At 44.5% G+C, this 24735-nt stretch overlaps 1 protein-coding gene across 4 annotated transcripts in view; it reads left to right on the forward strand.

The window, feature by feature from the left end:
- Window positions 1-24735, forward strand: part of LOC146202385 (serine/threonine-protein phosphatase 1 regulatory subunit 10-like) — a 90579-nt gene that overhangs the window by 64617 nt on the left and 1227 nt on the right. For all 4 annotated transcript variants that reach the window (XM_084588135.1, XM_084588137.1, XM_084588138.1 and 1 more), the window contains 5 exons: window positions 803-2135; window positions 4131-4377; window positions 4673-4748; window positions 7402-7906; window positions 13594-13956. In XM_084588135.1, coding sequence (XP_084444261.1) covers window positions 803-2135; window positions 4131-4377; window positions 4673-4748; window positions 7402-7906; window positions 13594-13956 — 2524 coding nt within the window. The remainder of the gene's footprint in view (window positions 1-802; window positions 2136-4130; window positions 4378-4672; window positions 4749-7401; window positions 7907-13593; window positions 13957-24735) is intronic.

Raw genomic sequence — 24735 nt, forward strand, 5'->3', positions numbered from 1 at the left:
GTATGGGAAATTCCATGATTCCATCCATTTTACAAGCTCCAATATTTGGCTTACCATCTACCAGCAGTACTGAACAAATTCGTACACATAGTAAGCCCCAATCGAAAAGAGCTCAGGTCTTCGTTTTTAGAGCAATAAAATTCCTGTTTGCTGTTTTTATTTTTTTTTTTAAGGAATAAAATTCCTGTTTGCTGTTCTTATTTTTTTGCTGTTTCTATTTTTTTAGATGGAACAACTCATTTTTTACTATGAAGCTACCGAATTTGTTTAACTACGTTCTTTTTTTTTTTTGTCATGCCCAATGTGAATTTCATGTTTTGAACTGTTTCTGTTACAAGTTTAGGATGTAATTAGTAAATTGTTCTATTTTTTTCTTTCTTTTTAATGTCCAATGTAAATTTCGTGTTTTCGGCTGTTTATCAACCAACTATATAATGACTGTTGGTGCTATATACTGCTGCTGTGTTTTTTTTTTGTGGTACTGCCACATAGTGGTCTCTTGGGCCTTAGTCAAGCTTCTTGGGGAGCTTCTAGCCCAGGAGGCCATCCAGCTTGTTTTCTAGAAAAATAAAATACATTGATTTGATTGATTGACTGATTGATTGATGCAGCCACTGCACTGCTGTGTGTGTGTGTGCATATGTGTGTTACAGCTCCCGCTTGATATCAGTTTGTTAGTTTCTTTAGTTTATTACAATAAACTGAGTAGATGCTAATTCAAATAATATTTTTATTCAGTACATGACTTATCTTCTCTACTTTTCTTAATCTGCTTATAATCTGCATTTTCTAACTTTCTTAGGTCCTTCCCATGTCACTGGAGCGGCTCAAGGAGAACAGTAGCCCAAAACTTATCAAAAGCCTGATGAAAAGCACTGATGAGAAAGTGCGACTTTCTGCTGAGAAGGTTGTAAATTGCTGGATGAAACTGATCAAGGGCGACTCCAAGGAAGCTGTTAAACCTGAGAAAGATGCAGATGCTTCAGTAAAGAAAAAGAAAAAGACATCAGTGAATTCTACCAAGACTACCCCAGGGAAGAGGGATCGTTCAAAAGGCTCGTCAGAAGACCATAGTAGTGAAAACAACAGCAATGCCTCTAGTAGCGCTCATGGCCCTTCCAAGAGCAGTTCTTCACCTAATGCCTCCTCTTCTGACAAAGAGAGCACACCGACTCATAAGGAGACAACACCCAAGAAGCCAAAGCTTGCCGATCGTCCAAAAACAGTGAAAACCATCAAGACACGTTTCCGGTCTACAGGCCTGGAGGAGGCACCTCTGCCACCACCACCAAAGGCAGGCGTTAAGAAAGTCAGCCGACCACCTTTTGATAAAACCGTAGTCTTAAGTGCACGGCAGCGACTTGCTCCGACTGTGCACACTGAACGAAGGGTGAAACCCTCGAGCCTTGTGTCGATGGGTGTTGATGGACGTGACACAGCAGGCCCTGGAATTCGGCTCATTGCACCAAAGCCAGTTCATGTGCTGCACGAAGACGGCGGGTTCATGGATGCCTTAACAGCAGCTCCTGCACCATCTGCCACAGCAGCAGTACGACGCAAGCGCAAGCCATCTGGGCCTGCCATGGCTGCAGGCACCAAGGGCGCTGCAGCCACTTCTTCACCCACCAGCCCTGCACCAGCTGCGCCAAAGTTTCAGTTTTATAAGGACACCCTGGAGACAGCGGAGAGTGCTGGTGAAGGGGAAAGCGAGAAGGTTAAAGAGGCCAAAGTTGAAGAAGAAGAAGAAGAAGAAGAAGATGAGGATATTGGAAAGAGAGTCAAACGAAGAAAAAGGGGACAGCAAGCTGCAGTAGTGGAAGAGAAAGATGGGGACAACATTGAATCTCTAGAAACAGAAGATTCACCACCCACTCCAGCCACAGGGGGAGATGAAGAAGTGACAGCAGGTGCAGAGAAGGAAGCTAGCAGCAAGTCTCCAGAAGGAGAGCAGGAGGAAGTGCCAGTTAAGAAGGAAGATGAAGGTGAAGAGAAGAAAAGTGTGGGTGACACACCATCAGATAAGCCAACCTCAATACTGTCCATGACACGAAAAAAGACAAAGAAGTCAGTGCACTGGGCAGATGAAAGCACGCTGAAGCAATTCCATTACTTTGAACTTGATGAGACAGAGAGGGGTGAGTCTTATGTGACTGCCTAGGGGAAGTATCTTAATATTGCTATTGAGAGTGCAAGTAAGTTTTGTTCAATTACCAGTGGCATTATGCTTGGCATTCTAATACTGCAGGTCAAGATGAGTAGATATAAAGGGGGGAGGCTATCCCTGAACAACTTTTTTATTTCTTGAGATATTTGAATAAACTTTTCATCAGGGTAGGCTCGTAGTACAAACATTTGAAGAACTACCAAGTTTCATGGAGTTCGGCTCATATTGATTCTTATGTTAGAGGAGTATATCAAGATGGTTTACATAGGTCCCTTGGAGGAGGCCTGGGAAATTTGCAAAACATGCTGGCACTGTAAAATTTGTTATGGTCATTCCTGGATAGTTACCCCAGGGCAAGACAATTTCCTTCCAAATTTTCTTGCTGAAAAATTCTAGCACAGCCCCAAAATAAGTGTTACTAATCAGACTTGCATTAACCAAATTTTAATTGTTTGTCAATAATTCAAGACACAGTATATTGAAAAAATGAAATTGCCTTGCCCTCAGAAATTTATTGGAAAAATCTAATAAGCAGTTCCCTAGATACGGCTGTCCTAAGAAGCCACACTAGGCAGAAAAATGATTCTTAGAAAACGGCCCTAGAAGGTTGAGAGAGCACTAACTTTTTTGTTAGTCAAGATATCTCAATAAAATGTTTAGGGCAGGCTCTTAGCATGGACATTTGAATAACTATTAAGTTTCATAAAGCTGTGCACGCTGGTTCTCAAGTTACAGGAGTATATCATATGGGTCACATGGGTCCAGGCCTGTAGAACTTGCGGAATGTGTTGGCATTGTGAAATTCATTGTGGTAATTTTTGGATGGGCATTGCGGGGCAAGACAGAGGCCTTTTTTAAAATTTTCTTGTTTTCTAAATTCCACTGTAAAAGATGCTAGGATGTTGCAGGCGCCTTGCCATGAGGACGGCCTTCGCTTGCATGCATTGAATGCGTGTCGCATCGGGAGCAACCACGGAACGTTTAACATGTTGCACGAAACCGTTCAGATAGCACGTGAAGAGATAGTAAATATGGCGATCGCAAAAACTGGCGAACAGAACGCACAAAGTACAGAGACGGCGAACAAAGAGCAAAGAGCCGGAGCAGACGACACGGAGGCAGCCGGCAGAGACCAACGCATTAACGCGCGCAGCAGCCCATAGCAGTCGCCTGATCCCCCGTGGTCTCCCGGAGTGCGCGCTTTGTCCAATCGCAGCCTTGAATTCGAACGCGGGAAACTCGAAAGCCACCGCGAGGCTCCCAATCGGAAGCAAGCCACGCCTCGACTGCGCCGCTGTCGCCAAGGGTGGAAAAAGAAAGCGCAAGAATTCACAAACAAAACAAGACCAAAATGGCGGCCATGGTGTTGATAGCGGCACTCAGCTGCTCAGATCATGGCGCGCGCGCGAAGTTTGGGAATTTTCGGCACTTGCTCGCTGCTCCGCGGTATACAATTAATTTACAGTATTTGTACGACGAGTTGGGCATTGATAATTACGGAAAGGGTAGTTTATAAGAATTACTACCGGAATATATAACCTTCCAAAAATCGACTGTTCCGCGATTTTTCGGTTTTCAAAGGTCGCGTCTCCTGGGGGCTGAAAGCACCTAGTTTTGTTTTGTCATTGTTAGAGGCTGCAAGAACCATGATCTAAACGGTCTAAATGAAACGGTCGCCATTTTCTAAAATGCCATCTTAATGTGCGCATACCCTAGTAAGGGTAATTTGTCGTACTTAATGTTCCAGTGCAGTTCATGCACTTGCCCCGAGCTTCTACACATGACCCAAGTACCCTAAAGCATGCTGTACAAGCATGCAGTTCCACCATTGTGAGTGCTTTTCATTGTGTTGAGAAGCGAAATGCGGTTACATATCAAAGTTCAAAATTAGCTGGTTAGCATTTGCTGAATGTTTGCTTGCAGAGCTTGATCACGAAATGAATATTTCTGTTTTTTGCTCCTCCAGTGAATGTCAACAACTTGCACAACTTTGGGGACATGAAGACTCTGGAGATGAAACGTGAGAGGCAAGCAGTTGAGACGGCTCGTAGGCTAATGGGTGATCGAATGGAAGAGGCGATTCCATTTCGAACGCCTCGGAGGCTGACCTTACCTGAACCTCTAGCTGAGCCTGGTGCCAACAGCTCTGAAAAGGAAACACAAAAGATTCGGCAGCAAAAGACTTTGCAGGAAATATACTTCTCAAAAGAAATGTAAGTGCATGAAAATGGCAGTGAATGTTTCTCTTCAGTCCTCCTTGTTTCTTTTGCTTGTGTATTTTTTTCTTCTTCACTGTCTGTGTTGTCAAAAACATGCGTTTTGGTTTTTCCTTGCTGTGCAGAAAAAACGTTCTCATGGCATTCTCATGTTGGGGTGTGATTGATTATCTTGCTAAATTTGAATTTGAATCTGCGTGAGTGGGGTCAGAAAAAATAATAGTTCTCAGCCTCATTGTGTGTGGACTGCTGTAGAGGTAGTTTTTTTTTTTTTTTTTGTTGCTTTTTGCAGGATTCCAGAAACACCATATGAAGCTGACCCCGAACAGCTTTCTTTGCAGGAGCCTAAGATTATCCCGCTTGAAGATGTAAGTCATGACTTGTACTTTCTGCACTGCATATTTGTATTTTGTATCAGTACTCATCCCCTTGCACACTATGAGTTGCGGTGACTAGGGTTTGTACCTTCCTGCAAAAGTATGCTACCTTATTTCCAGAGTGGCAAGTGGGTAAATGTTGCTACTCCACGCAGTTTAATCCCATCATAAGAAAATTGAAGTTACATGTGGAAAAAAGTTGTTTTAGAATCACAGTATATGATTGGCAGAAAACAGTGGCAGGTTGAACCTGAGATAGTAGTAAAGATAATTCAGTGTCCTGCATTTTTTTGACAGTAGCACTTTTGCATCAATGTGTGGGCCAGTTTGTGAGGAATGCACTGCCACCTCCTTATCTCATCTGTTTGTTGCCATTTCACAAACTACATAGTATGTCCATATAGTGTACTTATACCAGGACGAATTTTTCTTACTACAATGTTTCTGGGAAAGCTGTATAGCTTTCTCTGTAGCCGTATGGCTACACTTGGGCGGACGTTAATAGGTCCAACCAAGCTCCGTAGAAGTCTGTGCATGAAAAAGCTTGTTAATTTGAGTGTGAGTCTGGCACGCCACAGATAATTTGAACTCTGCGCCACCGAATCTGGGCAGTCAGACACCCAGTGCACTGCCAAAGAAATGCCCCCACGGTAGGGCTACATTGTTATGAGGCTTTGCACCTCTAAAACGGGGAGAGAAGGTAAAACCTGGTAAAACTATGCAAAAGGTGGAAAGTCAAACTGGTGCCTTTACCGGCACGGCAGCTGTGACGGCAGCTGCCTGCTCGGTGTTCCTCATGACCTCTGTGACTTGCAACTAAATGCTGATTAATTCAGCCCTCGTTAATTCAGAAATATGGGTAATTCTTATGGGCACGGTCCCAGCCAATGCCCATGTAAAGCTATGGCGTCGAACATGCCCTACAGGGCCCGCACTGATTTCGAACATGCCCTACAGGGCCCGCACTGATTAAGCCACGTCCAGGTACGATTGGCATGGCAAGCAATCGTCAAAATATAGTACTCCTCCAGCCTGATGAACTGCATGTTGCAGAGTTAACCGCATACCCGTCACATGTGTGCAATGGCAAGAATAACAAAACAATGATGTCCTCAATGTCAGTAATAGGCAGACTACTTAGTTTTGGTTTCATTTGTTTTAGCTTCATGTCATTCCGCAGTTATGGCAGCTGTCAGGTGCTTGCATATTGGCCAGGTAAGCGATTGCAGTTGTACGACATTTCAGATAATTATTGGTGGCACTTCCATCCACTGGTTGGAAAATGCACTTGTCAAGTGCCGCGTCGTGTGGGGGAGCCCAGTACAGTGTGAGGGGCACTGCCGCTACCATATCGCACTGTATGCCCTTACCATTTTCAAGCAGTTTTATGTTGATGCTTCCGACAGTGCCATGTAGTCATTGTCATGCTGCTCAATCTAAAAATGTGGCTGTTGTCCAATTTTCTGCCAAATAAATTTACCGTAATGCATGTGGTTCTTGTCATCAGATAATTAAGGCCATTGGGCAAGTCAAGCTTGGGTAGTTTGAACTTTTTCTCGGTGCCTTGAAGTTCGAATTAAGCTGTTACTGTAGTATACAGTCGTAAGTTACCATATTATGTGAACGATCACCCATTGTAGATTTAAAGCCTGGCTTTAAAGGGCAACTCCGGAGGTTTTTCGACATTCGAATATTCTAGTAAAAATTTTACCATAGGTTCTCCTCTTGGTCTTGACGCATTCTACAAAATTTGGGCGCCGTACGATAATTCGTTCATGCGCAACATGGCTTCAAAATATGCCATTTTCATGGCCTAATTTGAGAGTATTTCTGCGGGCAACTTTGAGTTTCTGATGTCACAAACAGTATACCGGCGTTACTGTCCACTTCCCGCGTGGTTATGAAATTTGAGCCTTATTTTGAACTACCTCAGACATTTTATGCAGTGCATCATGATTTCCATACTTTATTTTCACCATCCAACGCACGTACGAGTGTTTTTCTAATACTGAGTGTGACATATTTTGTCAACTGGGATGTCGTTTCTGGCCGTGATAGCAGTTTCGGTTTCTATTTGCTGTTTTGCTTTAAAAAAAAAAAAAGAAACTTAATTGGAATTTTGAAAAACTGTTTTTTTTGTATTGGAGTCAGGACATGCCGAGGAATGTAATTCAACTAAAAACACAAAATGATGAAAAAATCACCGGAGTTGCTCTTTAACCTATCTGTACGAGCATGCCCGCACGACCCGGGAGTAGCCTGTCCGGGATCCAGGGTCCCTCCCGGAGGGGTCAATTCCCTTTTTACTCTCCAACTTCAAAAGAGATGCCGTAGTTGAACTTGCCGAGCCAGCCATGCCATGTGGTCTTGCAGCGTCACACAACCTGCTGACCAATCAGTGCCAAGACACCTGCCGACTGCCACCTGCCAAAGGCATGCTTGTGATTTTTTGCCACAGTGCCAAGGGTGGATTTTCTGGAGATGCAGTCTACACGGCAGCATTTCAAGTGATATTCTTTTCTATGGCGTGCATTGTGTGAGCATGAGTCTCCATGCTTGCAAATTCTTTTTACATGCACCCCTGGCTTCAGCTGCAGTTTGGAAGCTGGTCATCTCTCTCATTAGAGTGATGTGTACTACGCAGGAGAATAGCCCCGGTGGGACACTGGACTACTCACACATGGAGCTTCCCAAAACCAGCAGCCTGCCGCCCATTTTGTCAAATCTGGTGCTGTCCATAGCCTCCAAGGGTCAGCAACCACAAGGGAGTGGCTCTCCACACCAGGGCGTACAGCAGCAGCAGCAACAGCAGCAGCAGCAGCACCAACAACAGCAGCATCAGCAGCAGCAGCTGCATCATCACCAGCAGCAGCTCCAGGGTGGTTTGTTGCCAAACCAATTCCCAGGTGGTGGTGCTGTACAGCCGCAGGCTGGCCTCATCCCAAACTTGGCTGTTCTGCACCATGGTGGTGGAGGCAGCCATGTGGGAGTTGACATGCAACAACAACCCATGGGCATGATGGGTTTGATGGGCCCAGATGGTGGGCAGAGTGGGATGCACATGCAGCCAGGGGTTGTGGGACCTATGCCTATGGGAGGAGACCCCAATGGACCACCATTCATGCACCCAAACTCCATGCAGAATCAAGGTAAGTGTTCAGCCTTGTCAAAGTATTGCTGCTTTGACACATTGTTGCCCTGCAATGTCAAGGGGGATATAGGAGCTTTGTCAAGTTGCTCCTGAGTAGCTTTTTTTCCCATACACCTCAAACATGTATGGAAGCATGCTTGCTTGAAAATAATTGACTCATTCATATACATCTAAAAGTACACTTCATTAGATTAGCCAACTTTTTTTTAATTCATTTATTACCCCTGCACTCTTTTTTTTCCTTTTACACACTCTTTGATGCCCTGAGGCAATAGCGATGTTATCAAAATAAAAAGACACGCTGCCTCCCTTCCCTTACCCAAATCTAAAAAAATTGCAGAACTGAGCTTAAGTCTGCTTAATAGCGGAAGTGGCAAAAGCCACTTTACAGGACTATTTTCACTAACTGCATTGTTATTGTCGTTCCTACTATCATGATCATCATCACTATCACTGCTATCATCATCAACTAAATGCACCGTCATAGCCATCAGTATAAGGCTCTAGAAGATTGGGCAGTATGTCGACCGCGCTGCAAAATGCATGGGAGCGGGGGCCGCTTTTGCGCAGAGGGCGCCACCAGTAACTGGCATGTCAGCTGTCCGGGCACCCACGTATGCGCGTTGTGTGGCAGGGCAGATACCGCGTGCACTGTACGTTCTGGTTTGCTTGTCTTACTGTTACCAGTCGTCTAATTGATTTTCTATTTTGGCCATCGGCAACACCGCAGGGAAGCAACATGACAGGTGTGGAGCTTCGAAGAAAACAGCTTGGAGAGGGCCGTACGAATTCAGACTCGCACAGGACGCTTCACTCGCCGTACAGATTTAGCATTCATAAAGCACCTAGTTCTCGTTTTTAAAAGAGGGCAGTGTGGAGATAGGATGTATGAAGAAGTCAAACGTGCAACACATACGTTCGAGTGCAGACTAAAGCTGGCCCATCAGTAACCCCATTATAAAAGCAGTTCAAAATGGTTATATTCTGTTGTTTTACATGCAAGCCATGCCGACAAGACTGCGTCACTGAAGCCACAAGAAAAGTTGGCATTCAGTTCGAACTACCCTGCTATAGGTAGAGATAGTAAGGACATGAAAAACAAACAACACGCTAGGCAAACCAGCTACTGAATAACAGAACACAGTGGGTCAGAAAAGGTGGAAGAAGTAGGAGGTAAAGGTGGCACAGGAAAAAAAAAAAAAAAAAGTGTCTTCTGCTAGGGAGGGAGAAAGTGGTTAGTCAGAGGCACGCGGTGCCATGAAAAGAGTATGTACATTCGATTTTTCAGTCTCGGACTTGTTGCTGACAAGTCTCGGCTTCCACTCAGGAAGCAGTGTGATGGTCAAATGACCTTACAAACTCCTTCCATCGTTTTCTTTCAGCAGACGATTCCAACCTTCATGTCACCACCACTCAGTTCTTTTGCAGTGACGCCACATGCATGCTTATCTTTTGGCGTATGTGTAATCCTAAAAATAGATAGCAGAGGCACCAGTCAATCGGTGCTTTTTGCAAACGGAGCATGACATGCCTGAATGCAAAGCGTTTTACAGAACTCGGCGCATGGTTGGTGTGCCGTTGCTGCTAGCGAAGTTCCTCCAAGGGCCCAACTCACTACATTCGAAAGCTAACGAAAGCGTTTGAAAAGACATTTGCTATAAGTTTTAGCTGCTTCAGTATGCAGTGGTTCGCTTGCGATGCTTTCAGACCTGCGCGCTGAAAAGACTGCGAAGCAGGTGAAGAACTTGACAACACGAACAAACAATCCGTGTTTGGAGCTCTGGGCGCTTTCATCTGTAGAGAAATTAAGACAGGAAAGCGAAGATGCAAGGCTGGAGTCTGTGTTATTATTTAGCGTACTATCTCAATAGTTTGACGATAGCTTAATTGTTCCAGATAATGTTTTCATTCTAGGTAGTTTTTATTCTGCGTGCTCAATCAACCAGTAATATACAAGTCATTATTGCCCCAAGAAAGTTGCTCTAGTCCTCTTTTGGGGCACATACAAAAAAGAATGACGGAAAGATTGAGGACGCAGTGGCTATAGTATGCGCTTAATTTACTTCCGCTAGATCATCACTATAACGTCAAAACGTTCAGTTTACTATATGGCGGCATATGCAGCTTTTAACATTCTGCGAAAGAGTGGTTGTGAAGCTGGCACTCGGTTTCTTAGCACAAACAAAAACTGCGCCATAGACTCGAAGCTAGGCCACTAATTACCCAACAGTTTGACTCTGGTGGTCTTTCTGGACGCTTTTGTACTTCAGATTTTGCAACCTTCCTGTAAAGTTTGGCGGTTCCAAAATTTTAGCTGCTTGGAGCACCAGAAAGATCACACTTGCAAATTCCATGTGCTCTTGCGGCTTCGCTTTTTGCAAAGCCAACAAACTACGACGAGTTCTCAAAGGGCAAAATAGTTAAATTTCCGTGGAAGTGTTTCACGTGTAATATGAACCTTGTCATAGTTTTCTGAAGGAAAAATTATAGCCTATTAGGTCTGCAATAGCCCAAATATAGTTCTGTAAGCAGTAGTTGACAAGTATATCCAGTCGATTACTCATGTTTTATACCCCACACTCTAAGAATAAACGCGCATTACAGTCAGCATTTGAATACGGCCTTATATTAATCGCTTACACATTAGGTGCTTGTCATCCTTTTCGCATTTTTTCGTTTTCTCTCTCGGCAAGAATTGCATCATACTTGCCAGGACGACGCTCAATTATATGTACTTTTTTTCTTGCTCTCTACATCTACCATATTTGATGCTAGTAAAGCGTCTGCGCTCAAGTGCCCATTGTGAACGTATTTTGTCATATGTGACTGTTTTAATTTTCTTATTTTGCCTGAAGCGTAGCCCTATCTGTACAGCTGGTTCACCCTTTGGTGAGCGGCATGTAAACAAATGTCTGCAATATATGTATTTGTTAGTCACTAACAAAGGATAAATCCTTGAGTCGCGTATACATTCAATTCATTCTTTTTTTTTTTTTTTTTACCGGCAACTACTGTGATGCTTTAAAATAGTGCGCTTATGAATAAATATGTTTTGCTCGCACACAACTGTATCTTTATTTGTATAAGCGGTGATTAGGGCGCAGAAGAAACATCGATTGAGGAGATATAGAGTACAGATTACTGACTATTTAAGATAAACGTTCAGTCATATATTAAGCGTAAGCTCCAAAATATAAACAGGTGCTCTTAAATAAGGTTCGTAAAATGCATAAAAAAGGTGTTCGTAAAGAGCCCTCATAAAGCACAAGCTTTGATTCGCTCGCATGGATACTGTTTTTTTCCGCATGTTAATAGTGCTCCTCAGCAGCAACCTTTGTTCCCTTACGGAAAGAACGGATGCGTACAAATCTCTCATCTGGACGATTTCTGGCTGTCCGCAGGAAGAAATATTGAGAGTTTCAAATAGCTATTCAAACATCGCGCGCTGCTCCGAAGGAATACCCAAGTGTGCATGGTGTCTCCAGAGAGACGTAAAGGAATTTCAGGGATAAGCTTAAGCACCTGGAATAAGTGGCCTCTTAAATATTTCACCAATTGCATAGCGTGTGAAAATAATTCCAAAGAGAACCGCACCGCTCCTCTGTACCCCCGCTATCCCCGCAGTATCGGTCGTCACATTATCCGGTCTTCCAGGGCACTATATCACCGGTGCTACCATCATTGGGTAAATTCGATTTTCTAGTCCCAGACTACTTGCTGGCAGGTTTCGGCTTCCGCTCCGACAGGAAGTAACGGGAGGGTCATATGACTTTGCAAGCTCTCTCCCTCATTTGCTTTTAGCAGATAATGCCAACCATATCAGTCACCACAACTCTGTTCTCTCGTGTGGTGGTGCTGCGCAAACATTTATCTTTGGGCATGCATTTAATATTAAAGATGGGTAACAGAGGCACAAATCAATCTGCTTTTCACAAATGGAGCGCGACACGCCTGAATGCAAAACATCTTACACAATTCAGTTCGGCAGGGGTTACTTGCTGCTGCTACTCGTGAAGTTCTTCCAATGGCCCAGCTCCTGGCGCTCAAAAACAGATGAAAGCATTTGCAAAAGCATTTACAACAACCGTTAGTTGCTCCAGCACACAGGAGTTTGCTTGCAACGCTTTCAGACCTGTGCACTGAAAAGATTGCGAAACAGGTGAAGAAGTTCTGAACAGCATGAACGAACAATCCGTGCTCGGGGCTCTGGATGCTTCTGTGCGCAGTGAAATTCAAGACAAGAAAGCGAAGATGTAAAATTTATTCTGTGCAAGATTTAAATGTCTTACAGCTGCTTATAGACCAGCTACGGAACGTGTTTCATTATTTAGCACACAATATCATCTGCAGGGACGAGAAAGGAATGTGCTCAGTCATTAAAAGTGTGGCCACCAGACCGGGAGCTGTTCTGGTGGGTGAAGCTTCTGGGCTGCCCGAGGAAAATTGGAACGCTGGACACCTGTCAGCAAGTAGTCCGGGACTGCCTGGGACTGAAAATCAAATGTACCCATTATCACTAACTGTATCGTTATTGTTATCACTACTGTCATCCTCACACTAGACAAGGAGAATTACAATCTGTTTCTCACGGGCCCGGCATGCAGTAGTTTGTACACTCGACTGGGGATCGCAGGGATAGTGGTTCGATTGCCGTTGGAAACACTTTTTTTTGTCAGTTCGAGCCAGTTAATGTGAATGTTTCCCGCAAGCATTTCTGCAGCCCATAAGCCTAAAAATGCTTTCGTCTTAACATGGACCCTTTTTCAAGCCCTCCTGGGCAGCTGGATCGTGCTGTAGAATCGCACCTTCTGCCTTTTGGGTGTTCCCAACCTCCGTGTCTCAGTTCTATGTGAACCATTGAACCACAGTACTACCCTTCAAGGTAGGCAAAAAAAAAAAAAAGAGGGGGGTTAATGCAAGCCATTAAAGACACGTTTGTTTTAAAATATGCCTTTTTGTCCTAGGCAAGCACCACTAGTTTTGCATCATTCTTGCTACTCGTCCTTGTGATTATGTTTGTGTACAGTCATCCCTCATTAATATGACACCTTGGTTGCAAAAACAAACAAACAAAAAAAAAACCTTCACAAAGTGAGTTGTGCGAAAACTGATACATTTAATCAGAATGAAGGCTTTGTGGTCAAGGGGGAAGGGGCCATTGAAATTTTTACTGAAGTCACACATATGAAAATTTTTTTTTTTTTCATGCAGATTCTAAATATGATTACGGTAATTTAATGTCAAACAAGTCCTTGTACTTACGTATGTAATACTATATGTTATGGAGGTGAAGCTCAAACTTCCATTTCCAAAAAAAAATTAAACTAAAGTCTGATGTATTATGCAGGTCTGAATTATTGGAGTCCAAAAAAAGTCTGTCAGCTACTGCATGTACTTGTTCCAGTTTCTGTCTTTTAGTTTGCTAAGTGCAACATCTTTGTCAGCAGTAGCATTCATCTCTTAGCCTTTTCTGATTCCACTCATGTGTTGGATGCTGCCATGACTGTTTATCATTGTTGCGCAAAAGTAGGAACATTGCAATTGGGCTATTTCATTCGTAGCTTTTCCGCTGTCATTGAAATATGCACTATGACCACTGCCATGTCTACAGGCTTTTATAACAAAGCAAAGTATGAGTTCTTTATGCAGTGACAACATGCCACATGTCTTTTTTGTTTGTTTCAGGCATTGGCATGATGGGTCCCCCAATGCCCATGGCTGGAGCTGGAGGCTTCCCAATGGGAGGTGGTCCCATGCACCCACACGGTGTAGGGGCTGGTGCCGGAGACTGGGGCATGATGCATCCTGGCATTCCCCAGGATGGACCAGAGTACTATGGCCGAGGGCCCCATCCTGGGATGGGTCCACCTATGGGTATGGCAGGACCACCAATGGGAGGTGCGGGACCACCAATGGGAGGTGCAGGACCACCAATGGGAGGTGCAGGACCACCAATGGGAGGTGCAGGACCACCACCAATGGGAGGTGGTGGTGGAGGGGGCCAGCACATGATGGACATGCCACGGGGAGGACCGCATCATGGGAGGAGTGAGTGCTGCCAATTGACATGTGAATCGGTGTTTATGGTGGTGCAAATGGGGTGCACTTCATCTGATGATGATAAAAACGTTTTATTGAAAGGAAAAGGGGAAGGAGAGTTCTGGGAAAATTGGTTGGGTCCTTGTGGTGATTTCCACTGGTCGTTCTGGAGCAGGTTTTCTTGCTCCGGGATAACTATTTCAAATTCTACTGGTCGATCAAGATAGGTGCATATATTCTGCTTGTAGTTTGTGGAGCAATCTGAGGTTTGGTCCACTGCCTAGAGTTAGATCTTGCCAGAAGTTCTACTAAAGCCAAAAGTCTTCACTTTTGGAGGTTGCGGGATGTTTTCTGGCTATTTGTAGTGGTTTCGGAGATATTGGCAGAGGACACGAGGCATCAAATTTTTTGCGTGCGTATGTTGAAATGTGTCTATTGAAAAACATCCACAGCGTTGAAATTGTCCGAAAGCAATTTTGGCGCTAGCATGTGACTTCAACTTTCGGAACTGGCTCAGCATTACTTCCACCATGCACTCTGCAGGTTTCACTGGTCCACCAAGGTCGGTTCACTCTGTAGGGGTTTAGGCCGCTCTGTCCCAATTCGAGCGCCCAGCTCCAATCGACCAGTGGAAATCGCTATTAGTTAGGAATTTAGTTGGCTAAGGCCGCCACCCTCTCTCTTTCTACAAGGGCTCACTGTTACTGGGGGTACTAAGGTACAAGCTGGACAGGGCTGCCTCCCATCCTTTCCACGTTGACTAGTCTATAGTGTCTACAGTCTATAGAGTTCATAGGCCCATGCCATATGCTCTGCTTATACAGTAAAATCTTGTTACAAGAGACATGGTTACAAGAGACACTCGGTTATAAGAGACACTTGAAAATGGTTTGGTTGGTTTTTTTCTATGTTTGCCATTTAATAACATTGCATACACGAGACATGGTTACAAGAGACACTCGGTTACTAAGGACAACTTTTGCAGGTCCCTAAAGTTAATTCTTTGCTATTTATAAGAGACACAATTAACCCAGATATGCTCATGCAACGCAGCTGACTCGTATGAACTCGTATGTGTGGCAGTTTAGATTCCCTTAACTAAATTCTGTTCCATATCGGCGTCCTTTCTTGTTGCAACATGTCGGGAACCAACAAGGAGTGCCTCCTCTTGACTGAGAAGTCAAAATGTCCCGGTTGTTTCAGTCACACAGGAATGTGATGACAGTGGCTGAAACAGTAATGGCATTTCAGCTTCCCAGTCAAGAGGAGGCACTCATTCTTGGTTCCCGACATAATGCAACAAAACAGGACACTGATATGGAACAGAATTTAGCTAAGGAGATCTAAACCGTCGCACATACGAATTGGTACGAATGTTTTCTTACAAGAGACCTTGGTTACAAGAGACATCTTTTTTGGGTTCCTTGAGTGTCTTTTGTAATGAGTTTTTACTGTACATTCCGTTTATGCCACCACTTTGAGGGACAGTCTACTCCTGGAGTCAATTAGAAAAATATTGGCATGTTCTGGTAGATCTCGCCACTCTGTGACGGTATCGAGGGCAGAACTGATGGTTTAACTAAAAATTTATATTTTAAGTTCATCAAAAAAGTCTGGTTTTAGGAGATGGTGGCACCATACTGTGTCTTTTCATTGATGCTAACGTGGCACAGTCAAATCTCGTTACTATGAACACCGTATTAAAAAATTTTTCAAATTAAGAAAATAAAAAAAAACCCCAAACAGATTTTTTATGTTTTCAATGCAAAACTATTTCAGAATTACAAATTTTAATATAACGTATATTTCAGAATAATGTACATATTTTATTTTTCTTCTAAAATTAAGCAACATCAGTATTACGAATTCAGCTAAAATTAACAGCGGCGCAGCTCGCAACTCTCATGCGAAACAGAAACCGCCGTTTCTATGTATATGGCAGTGTCCGTGGGCTGTAGCTATCATCATCAGCATATCTAGTGCCAGCTCCTAGCGCCACCTCTAAGCTGTGGTTTAATATGCAGTAGCCAGCAAGCCTATCCTTTTTTCTTTGCATTGTGTGTCGTTCGCTGATTGGTCATTCGTGCCATTCACGCGTGCGGGATGGTGTTTTTTTTAGTCGCAGATTATCTTATTACGAAGTTTGTGCGAGATCTGGAGATGATTGCAGCCAGCAAAGGTGCTAAGAAGATAAGAGAGCAGCTTTTGCTGCTAGAAATCGACACAGGGAAAAAGCAAATCGGCCTTTGCAGTTCGATTGCCGCAGTCATTTTAAAAGACCGAGACAAGATTTTCAAACTTCAGGGAACACGGAAGATAAGGTCATAACAAACTCAGATTTTTTTTTTGGTTCATGGGCAAAGTCCTTACTCTCATTGCTAGGTGCAGTCACGTACCCCATGAGGCGTTGCGCAAAGTGGGAGGTGCGTGCTGTAGTGGTGTAATGCAGTGTGTGGACGTGTGTGCTGCACGTGGCAGAAGAAAATAACTGATTTCAATAAATAAATCGGCTTTAAAGTTAGTGCAACATTTTTGTTTGAGATTTTGCTTGTCTACACACATGCCTACTGCTAAGGTACGTCATTCTTATACCTAGGTTTGACCACTGGCTGATAGCCACAGATTTTTCATTACCAATGATATTCCAAAACAACAAATTTGTTGCGGTCCCGTGTGATTTGTTATAACGAGATTTGACTATCTGCTTGGAGTGTCTGAAGTGAATGTACTTTGTTTGATGACTATGCCACAGCGTTATACAAATATTTGTGTTCATATCAACTTAAGGTAGCCTACATTTTCCTGTTTTAATAAAAAGCACCTACTTTTACTCATTAATATTGCTTGTTTCGCTTTTAAAATTCTGTTAAAGCAGAAAACCACGCAACCTAGGACGCTGCTATAGTTGTAGCAGTGCTGCCATCGGCAGCTCTGCTATAGGCAGAACTGGTTTATTGGTCACTTTGTTTATTAAGGCTGATGACTCACCAGTGTGTCCGTGCGTTCGTAAGAAGTGTCCGCGAGATTCTGCGGGATACCGCGATACTGTGACGTCATGACATGTCATGACTGGATATAATGACGTCACATCCGGTCTTGACGTTACTAGGCGATTCACGCATCTACGAAGCTGACCCCGCCAAGCATCTAATCCAGGCGTCCGTGCTGCGTATTTCATTCGCCGCTTCCTCGAACGCACCACACAGCATACAGATACCGCGGGATTCCATTTGTCAGTCATCCTGATGACGTCATCAGAAAAATAAAAATCCTATCTCCACCGGGAATCGAACCTCCAGCCGAGCGCTTTAACCAGGGGCGTGCAATGTACCGTGCGCAGCTGAAATACTCAGGCTTTCACATTTCTCTACTGTAGATTCTGCAGTGCTGTTGGGAGTTTTTAGCTTATTCATTTATTTCATTCTGTTCAAAACTATCCTAGTTAATGACACACTTTGCACGCGACCTAGGCGTCATGGCAGTCGTGTTCGTAACGCTGTGTAGAGTTGCCATACTACAGTATGTCGTGCCTATGAAATCAGTGTTTGCACACTCTGTATGCCATTAAAGAACTGAGATTATCATAGGGAAAAGTTAAGTTTTAAATTATTCGTTTGTGTTTCTCTGGTTCACAGCCGGTATTTGTTCATTTGAGGATGGAGCTTTCAAATCTAACAAGAAATGTACTAGACTGCCCCTTTAAAGTCACCTAGCAGTGGTTTTTGAAAGTGCATCTGGGAGACAATCTGGACGGTTCATTGGTTGCTGCGAAGATGACCGATGTATGCGACTGCTATTTTTTGTAGCTCTTACTGGTACTGTCCATTGTAGCCTATCGCAGAAAAGATGTCTGTTTATGTAGAAGTGAGAACAGTGCTGACACTGCAGCCACATGGGCACCTGATGCCTCCTACAAACAAGCCGGCTGCAGTGTGCAGCCCAGTAACCCTCGACCGCTGAGGAGCAATTGTTCAATGCAGTGATTGAGGGGCTTTATGCAAACACCTCATGGCACATAGTTAGCAGCACATCATAAAACAGAAAAAGTAAGAGAAAAACCAATCACTGTGCCTGTGTGTAACGTTAAGGGGGATGACAGTCTTAAAAACTTTTTCTTTGTCAACATGTCTTATTGAAATTTAACATGTGAGTGCAACATGGAATTGTGATTCCAGGAGAGATGCTACTCGAAAACATTTTTTTCTTAATATTGATGCTAGGTGAATGAAAATTGCACCACTTATAGAGATTGATCTCCTCTTTCTAAATATGCTTTTAGTTTTAAAATAGCTTAATGCCTTCATATTCTAAATGCCATGCATAAGTGAAAACCAATGCATGTTTGTGCAGCTGCTGTACAGAGCAGCAAGCATGGTAGGGCAGAGCCAACTAGTTCTTCTTATCCCCAACACTCCACTGAGTGCAAATAAGCAACATAGCAACATTCCCTTGGCATGCAATGTTTTGAGACAATTTTATATCTGGTGCCTTGGTTTTAGTGGCTAGAACCAGATAATTTTTTATATTTGCGTGCCCAAAAATACTGCTGATTGCATTTAAACCTAGATACTTGCATTCTACACATGCTAAAGATTATGCATGCCTAATTTGGTGTTGATTGAATTAAAATAACGACATAAAATATTGTGCACAAAACCCATATTCGGCCCAAAATAAGAATTTGAGAAAAATGCGATTTAAAGATACAAAAGCTGTTTATTGCTGTTGTAGCAGCACTATCTGCATGAAAATTGCACACAATGCAGGCCAGGGTATCATGATACCGTGCACAGTCTTAGAATTCACCAGCACCATATGTTGCTCCCATATTCTCATGCAGCATTCTCAAGGCGTGCTTTCTTGGCTAGTTAGCGATGCTGAGACCTTGCTTCTGTCAGCCACTGCTTTGTAACCACAAGGTGCACTTTTTTTGTTATGGCATTAAACTCCTTATGGTGCACTTGTTTTGGCAAACCAAGAACCGCACAAAATCGGGCAAGTTGATTGTATCCAGCACCAATAATGCGCGCTGCAACCACTGCATTGACGTTCACGGCAAAAATCTCCCCCGGGCTGGCTGAAGGGCGTCGTCCACTGGAGCTGCACACCGCGACGAGCACGACTACGACACAACGGGTGCGGCACACGCTACACTGCTGCAACGCAGCCCTAGAAACGACGAGAGTCCTTTTTGCTTCTTGGCCAACTCGCGAACGGAAAGTTAGCACCGTCCGCGCTCCCGACACTGCTTCGCACGCCAGTGCGTTCGCGGCACTGATCTCGCCGATAAAGGCACTCGCCGTACTAGGTCTTCTCAACGCTCGAAATTCGCGGAGATCCTTATCTTATTATCCAATGCACTGACGAAATCGTCTAAGCTGTCATTGAAACTTCAGTGCCCAGCCGGCTCCGAGCCTTCAAAAGCGTCGCCTCCGCCGAGGTTAGGCCTAGCTGCCGCGGACGTCTCCACTGCACGCCGTTTCACTTTGCCGGTGACTTCCATTGAACGCGTGGTTTGACCGGTACTTTCAACACCGAAAATCACGTTTCTTCTCTGATTCTATAGCAGCGACGAGCACGAAGATGCGTGAAATTCTGAAAACGCTGAGAGAAAACTACAGGGTTTTGAATATGTGGTGGCTGGGATTTTAAAAATTCCTATGCAAAATCTACTACCCCATTCGAGCTGAAATAACGTTCACAAAGTAGCAAAATATCGTCTACGTTATCTGATAAGTGATTCAACATCGGTACTTGCCTAGATTTTCAGAAATCGAGGAAAAACTGCTCTCGGCGGCATGCACAATTTTCGCAGAAGAGAGTCGAAACGCTGCTTTGACATGGTACGTCATCTGTCGAGCAGTGAGGCAAGCTCCATCCCGGCCGTTGGCGCGCTTGCCTCGCTGCCCGACAGATGGCGCACCATGTCAAAATAGCTTTTTGACTCTTTTGCGAAAATTGTGCACGCCACCGAAAGCAGTTTTCTCTCTATTTCGGAAAATCTAGGCAAGTACCGATGTTGAATCACTTATCAGGTAACGTAGACTATATTTTGCTACTTTTTGAACGTTATTTCAGCTCGAATGGTGTAGTAAATTTTGCATAGGAATTTTTTAAATCCCAGCCCCCAAATATTCAAAACCCTGTAGAGACAGCGAGCTGCGCGTCGCATGAAGAGCAGACGAGCTATGGCCGCTTCCCACGCTGACAGCCAATGACGTGGTCGAAATCGCACCACGTGATTTAAATGGCCAGTGAAAATGCTAGGTTTGGGCGGCGAAACTTTTTTTTTTTTATTACTTGCTGGGGAGTTTGTGAAGCGGCAAAGCCAGCTTTAGGGAGAAAAAGCGTGGGCCTGCCGCCTTGCAAAATTCCATTGGCGTGCGACGCCGCGATTTGACGCGTCACGCGTTTGAACATGGGTCGTATCTGCCCCTTCTCTAGCCACCTTGAGTGCTTTAAGAGTCAAAATTGTGATTTTTTTACTGAAAATCGCCGTTTTTCGACCCGCGTCTCCCCTTCAGGTACGCATTTATATTTCATATGTCTCTCCTGGAGGAAAAGATATGGTGGAATAAGTTATCCTAATTAGCTTTCTTACGGCTCATTGCGATTATTTCTCATGCAAAAAGAGCTTTTGTAAGAACATGCAGACATTTCAAAAGGTCCACCGCACACCCCATTTTAAATTTCTGTAAAGTCATTTTGTTAACCGTAAATATGAAAGTCAGAAAGAAAAAAGTATGTGGTAGTAATTAGCCCAAATTTCTTCTGTTTTATCTCATTTAAGGAAGGAAAGGATATGTTTAGGGTATAACTAAGTTATTGATGGGGAAAAAAAAAAACCAACTTCACTTAATTCCTTTTATCCAAATATTATTAAACTTCAGTAAGGTAAAGGCATTTGACAGAAGCATGAAATTTGAGAAAATTGCGTTTAATAACGTTTTTCTTGCCTCTGCCACTTTTGTCTTGCAAACATGTGGGTGGAACTCAGGCTTTGCAATGTAGACCAGTTATTGCTGAACATGAGAGCACAGACTTCATTTTTTTCATTTAAAACTCACTTTCAGGTTTTTCTCGTGCTACGGCAGGCACTAATTTCTGTTGGTCTGACTGCCACCATAGCCCCAGGAAACGGATCACTCACTTCGCATCATGGTCGTTCTCCACAATTGAGGCGGGCCGACTGGCTGCCTGAAACAATGCTTTAGACAAGAAATGGCTTTTTGGGCGTAGTTGTTCATGGCACCTGGGCAGTCTAAGCGCTTTGATTTTGGTAAATTCTACGCATTTTAAGACATTCCCAGGGATATTTTGGGGAAATGACACTCAACTCGCATTGTACATGACATTCAGTGCACGTACCACTCACTTGGAGCACCTTGTTCTGTTCTTTGAGTCCAGCACATCACACCCATCCACCCCATCTTTACTTTGCACTCAAGACCTATGATTGACTGGAAAAATTAAGTGCCACAAATATATACTATAGTGTGCTACACAATTGAACAGCAGTATGCAGGAACTGACAGTTCACAACTGCGCCTATCGCTTCAAATAAATGCAGAAGGACTTCAAAATGCACGCTCTTGATTGTGTTGCCTGCCTGGCTGAAAGCACATACAGTCAATGACCGATAATCCGGACTCCACAGGGAATGTAAACAAGTCCGAAATATCGACTGTCCGAAAAAACGAATGAAGCAAAAAATACCTTTTTATTTAGATTTTAGGGCGCCTGTTCCGGGAAGAATTTGTCAATGCGTTATAGCTTATTGAAAAGACCCGGCTCATCGACCTTAAAAGTGTCGTCTGGCGAGTAGCGGCTAAGCAGCGCTTCAAGTTTTTCACTGCGGTAATTTGCGACCAGTGTGCTACTCACTGCACCACTTTCACCGCACATTTTTTTGAAGGCGAGGTCGAACCGCTGTTTGAAATTCCTGAGCCAACCGTCCCTCAACTGAAATTCTTCGATGCCAAGCCGCAGTGCGAGGGTCTCAGCCTTATGCTTCAAAAGGTGGCCAGAAACAGGAACACGCTGAGCGACAGTAGCGTTAAGCCAAATATTCAACACTTCTTTCAACTTCGGGTAAAGGCCTTGTCGTAGCCTTTTCTGTTCAGCTGTTGCTGTTGATGTCTTCTCCATGGTGTTCGGTTCCACGGTAGTTTTGGCAAAAACATATAAATTTTTGCCAAGAAGTTTTCTATCAGTGCATGCATCTGCTTTATGTAACCCGATTCTGAAAATCATGATCGGCAGCCGCAATGATGTCTGGTGGTCGACCAAGAAAAAAAAAAGTGTACTGCAAACGAATATAAATTTCACCCACCAGACAGTAATTAGACATTTTTAATGTAGATTAGCATTGGTGTGAGTTTCCACATTCAAGGCTGTTACGGCATAGTAACGTACACCTCATCGCAAAATTTTTAGTGGGCTCTGTAACCACTTCATCCAAGGAATTCAAAACACCATGGTGCCACCTAATGACAGAAGCTGAAAGCATACCATTCACAATGCGAAAGAAGGGTGGTTTTTATTTAAGGGCTTACTGGAAAGAGCGTAATATGTAAAACATGACAAGCACTCCTAGGAGAAAAAAGAACAGTTTGCATTTATGAAAATGAGTGCTATATGCCTGAGATGTCATATGGGATACCACGGAAGTAAAAGCTCGTTAATTCAAACTCGAAGGGGCCGAGAAAATTGTTCGAATTAAGCAAAGTTCGAATTAACAGTCGGGCACTGGAATGAGCGCCATCGTGGCCCACCGTGCTGGCCGAGCCCATATGTTGACTCATTACCATGAGTAAAGAGGGCTAGGCGCTACTGCACGTTTACGGAGGGCGATTCCGATAATTGTTGTAATCGAGCCACAACGGCAAATGAACGGGACTAATCGGTCAGTCATGCGCCGCAAACAAGAACCGGAATGCATTCGTGTGAGTAGCGAGCTTCAAAACATGTTTATTTACACGGAAAAATAATTGGTAATGTGCGTTTGCTTGCGTTTCTTGTGCCGCGACTCTACAAGCATCGACTGCAGCTTGCCCAAGAGTTCCAGCGCAGGATCCGAATTCTCATCGGCGGAGAAGTATCGTGCAGCGAGATTGAGCGCCGATGCTACTTCACATGCACTAGGGGGTGGCACCGGATCGTCGCCTTCGTCGGACTCTTCATCGCTTTCAGCCATGTTCGCCACCCGCGAGCCCTGTGGAGCACATGCAGCCGCGATTATATCCTCATCACTCAAGGGCCCAGACGTCTCCACACCATTGTCAACGTCAACGTAGGCTTCAAAGGCGACACCCTCCGACAAAGCCGCGTAGCCACGGTCGAGAACGACGGAGTCATCATCAGACGAAGCCTCCGCTACCTCCGCGCTGCATGCTTCTGGGGCGTCACCGAAGCCACACTTGCGGAAACAATTTTTGTGTTCCACGACGGTATTCCACGATGATGCCATCATGTGGACAGCTCCAAGCAAATCGATGTCGTATGACTTGGCACTGTCCAAACAAAGAAGACGTCTCTCTAGGAGGTGGCGCCTGTATAGCATTTTTAAGTTCTGAATAACTCCAAGATCCATAGGCTGGCGCACAGAAGCCGTGTTTTTAGGCAAAAATGCCAAGCGGATTGCTGTCAGTCCACTCACGTCACAATGAGCTGTACAGTTGTCCACGAACATGAGAACATTCCTGTTCTGTGCAGCGAATTTCCTGTCTAGCTTGCCCAGCCAGTCGGTGAAAATTTCCTGTGTCATCCACGACTTTTTGTTTGCGGCGTTTCCGTGCCCGTCGCATTTGCGCACATCATGACGGTGATTCTTTCTTTGCTTCTCTTTCCGCCAGCACAAGTGTCGCCTTTGTAAGTGACGGTCTTGTTGGGGAGCAATTTGAAATACAGCGCAGTCTCGTCAGCATTAAATACATCGCCGAGCGCATAATCAGCGAGGAGTTCCTTCAGTTCACTGGAGACCCACTGTTCACACGTTTCCTTGTCGACTTCAGCTGACTCCCCACAAACGTTTCTAAATGTCAGCCTGTGACGCGCCTTGAAACGCGACAGCCAGCCTTCCGACGCGCCGAACTCGCTGATGCCCATTTGGCTGGCAAAGACTGCAGCCTTCGCAGCAATTATGGGTCCGCTTAACGGAATGTTCCGGCTGCGAACTTCTTTTATCCATGCCATTACGGCACTCTCCACTTCAAGATGGGCCGACATCCGTAGCCTTTTGCGAGAGGGCTCCATAACGTCTTTACAAAAGGCAGCACCGATCGATTCCTTGTTCCTGAGATACGTTGACAGCGTGCTCTTCTTGATGTCGTACTTTTTGGCTATATCCGTCTTGGATAGGACACCACGCTCCACCTCACTCAAAATCTCCATTTTCGTCATGAGGTCCTTTGCCGTGTATTTATCGCAGTTTGCCATGGCTTTCACAATCGATGAGTCGTCGCTGGCAAAGCGGTGAAGCAACGAAAACGGTAAAACTTGGACCACCGCGGCACGAACAAATGCACGACACCGACAACTGCGTTGTGTACACGTGACCGCAGGACAAAAAGAAAAAAGGCTTTCAAAAGCGCACCCAGCAACCGCAGTGCAGCCAAAACCTGCAACGGCTTGCGCCGGACCGTTGGTGTGATGGAGCCTGACGGCACCCGGCAGCGGTGCAGCACAGATGTCCGCATAGTCCCACCACGCCTCCGGTGCTCGCCAGCTTACTGCATACAGTACGTTGTTCCCCCACAAGTTTGGCGCCGTCTGCGGAAGTGCGCGGGG

Source organism: Amblyomma maculatum, chromosome 1 (assembly GCF_055883805.1).
Source record: "Amblyomma maculatum isolate TAMU_Amacu chromosome 1, ASM5588380v1, whole genome shotgun sequence".
Taxonomy (NCBI): Eukaryota; Metazoa; Arthropoda; class Arachnida; order Ixodida; family Ixodidae; genus Amblyomma; species Amblyomma maculatum.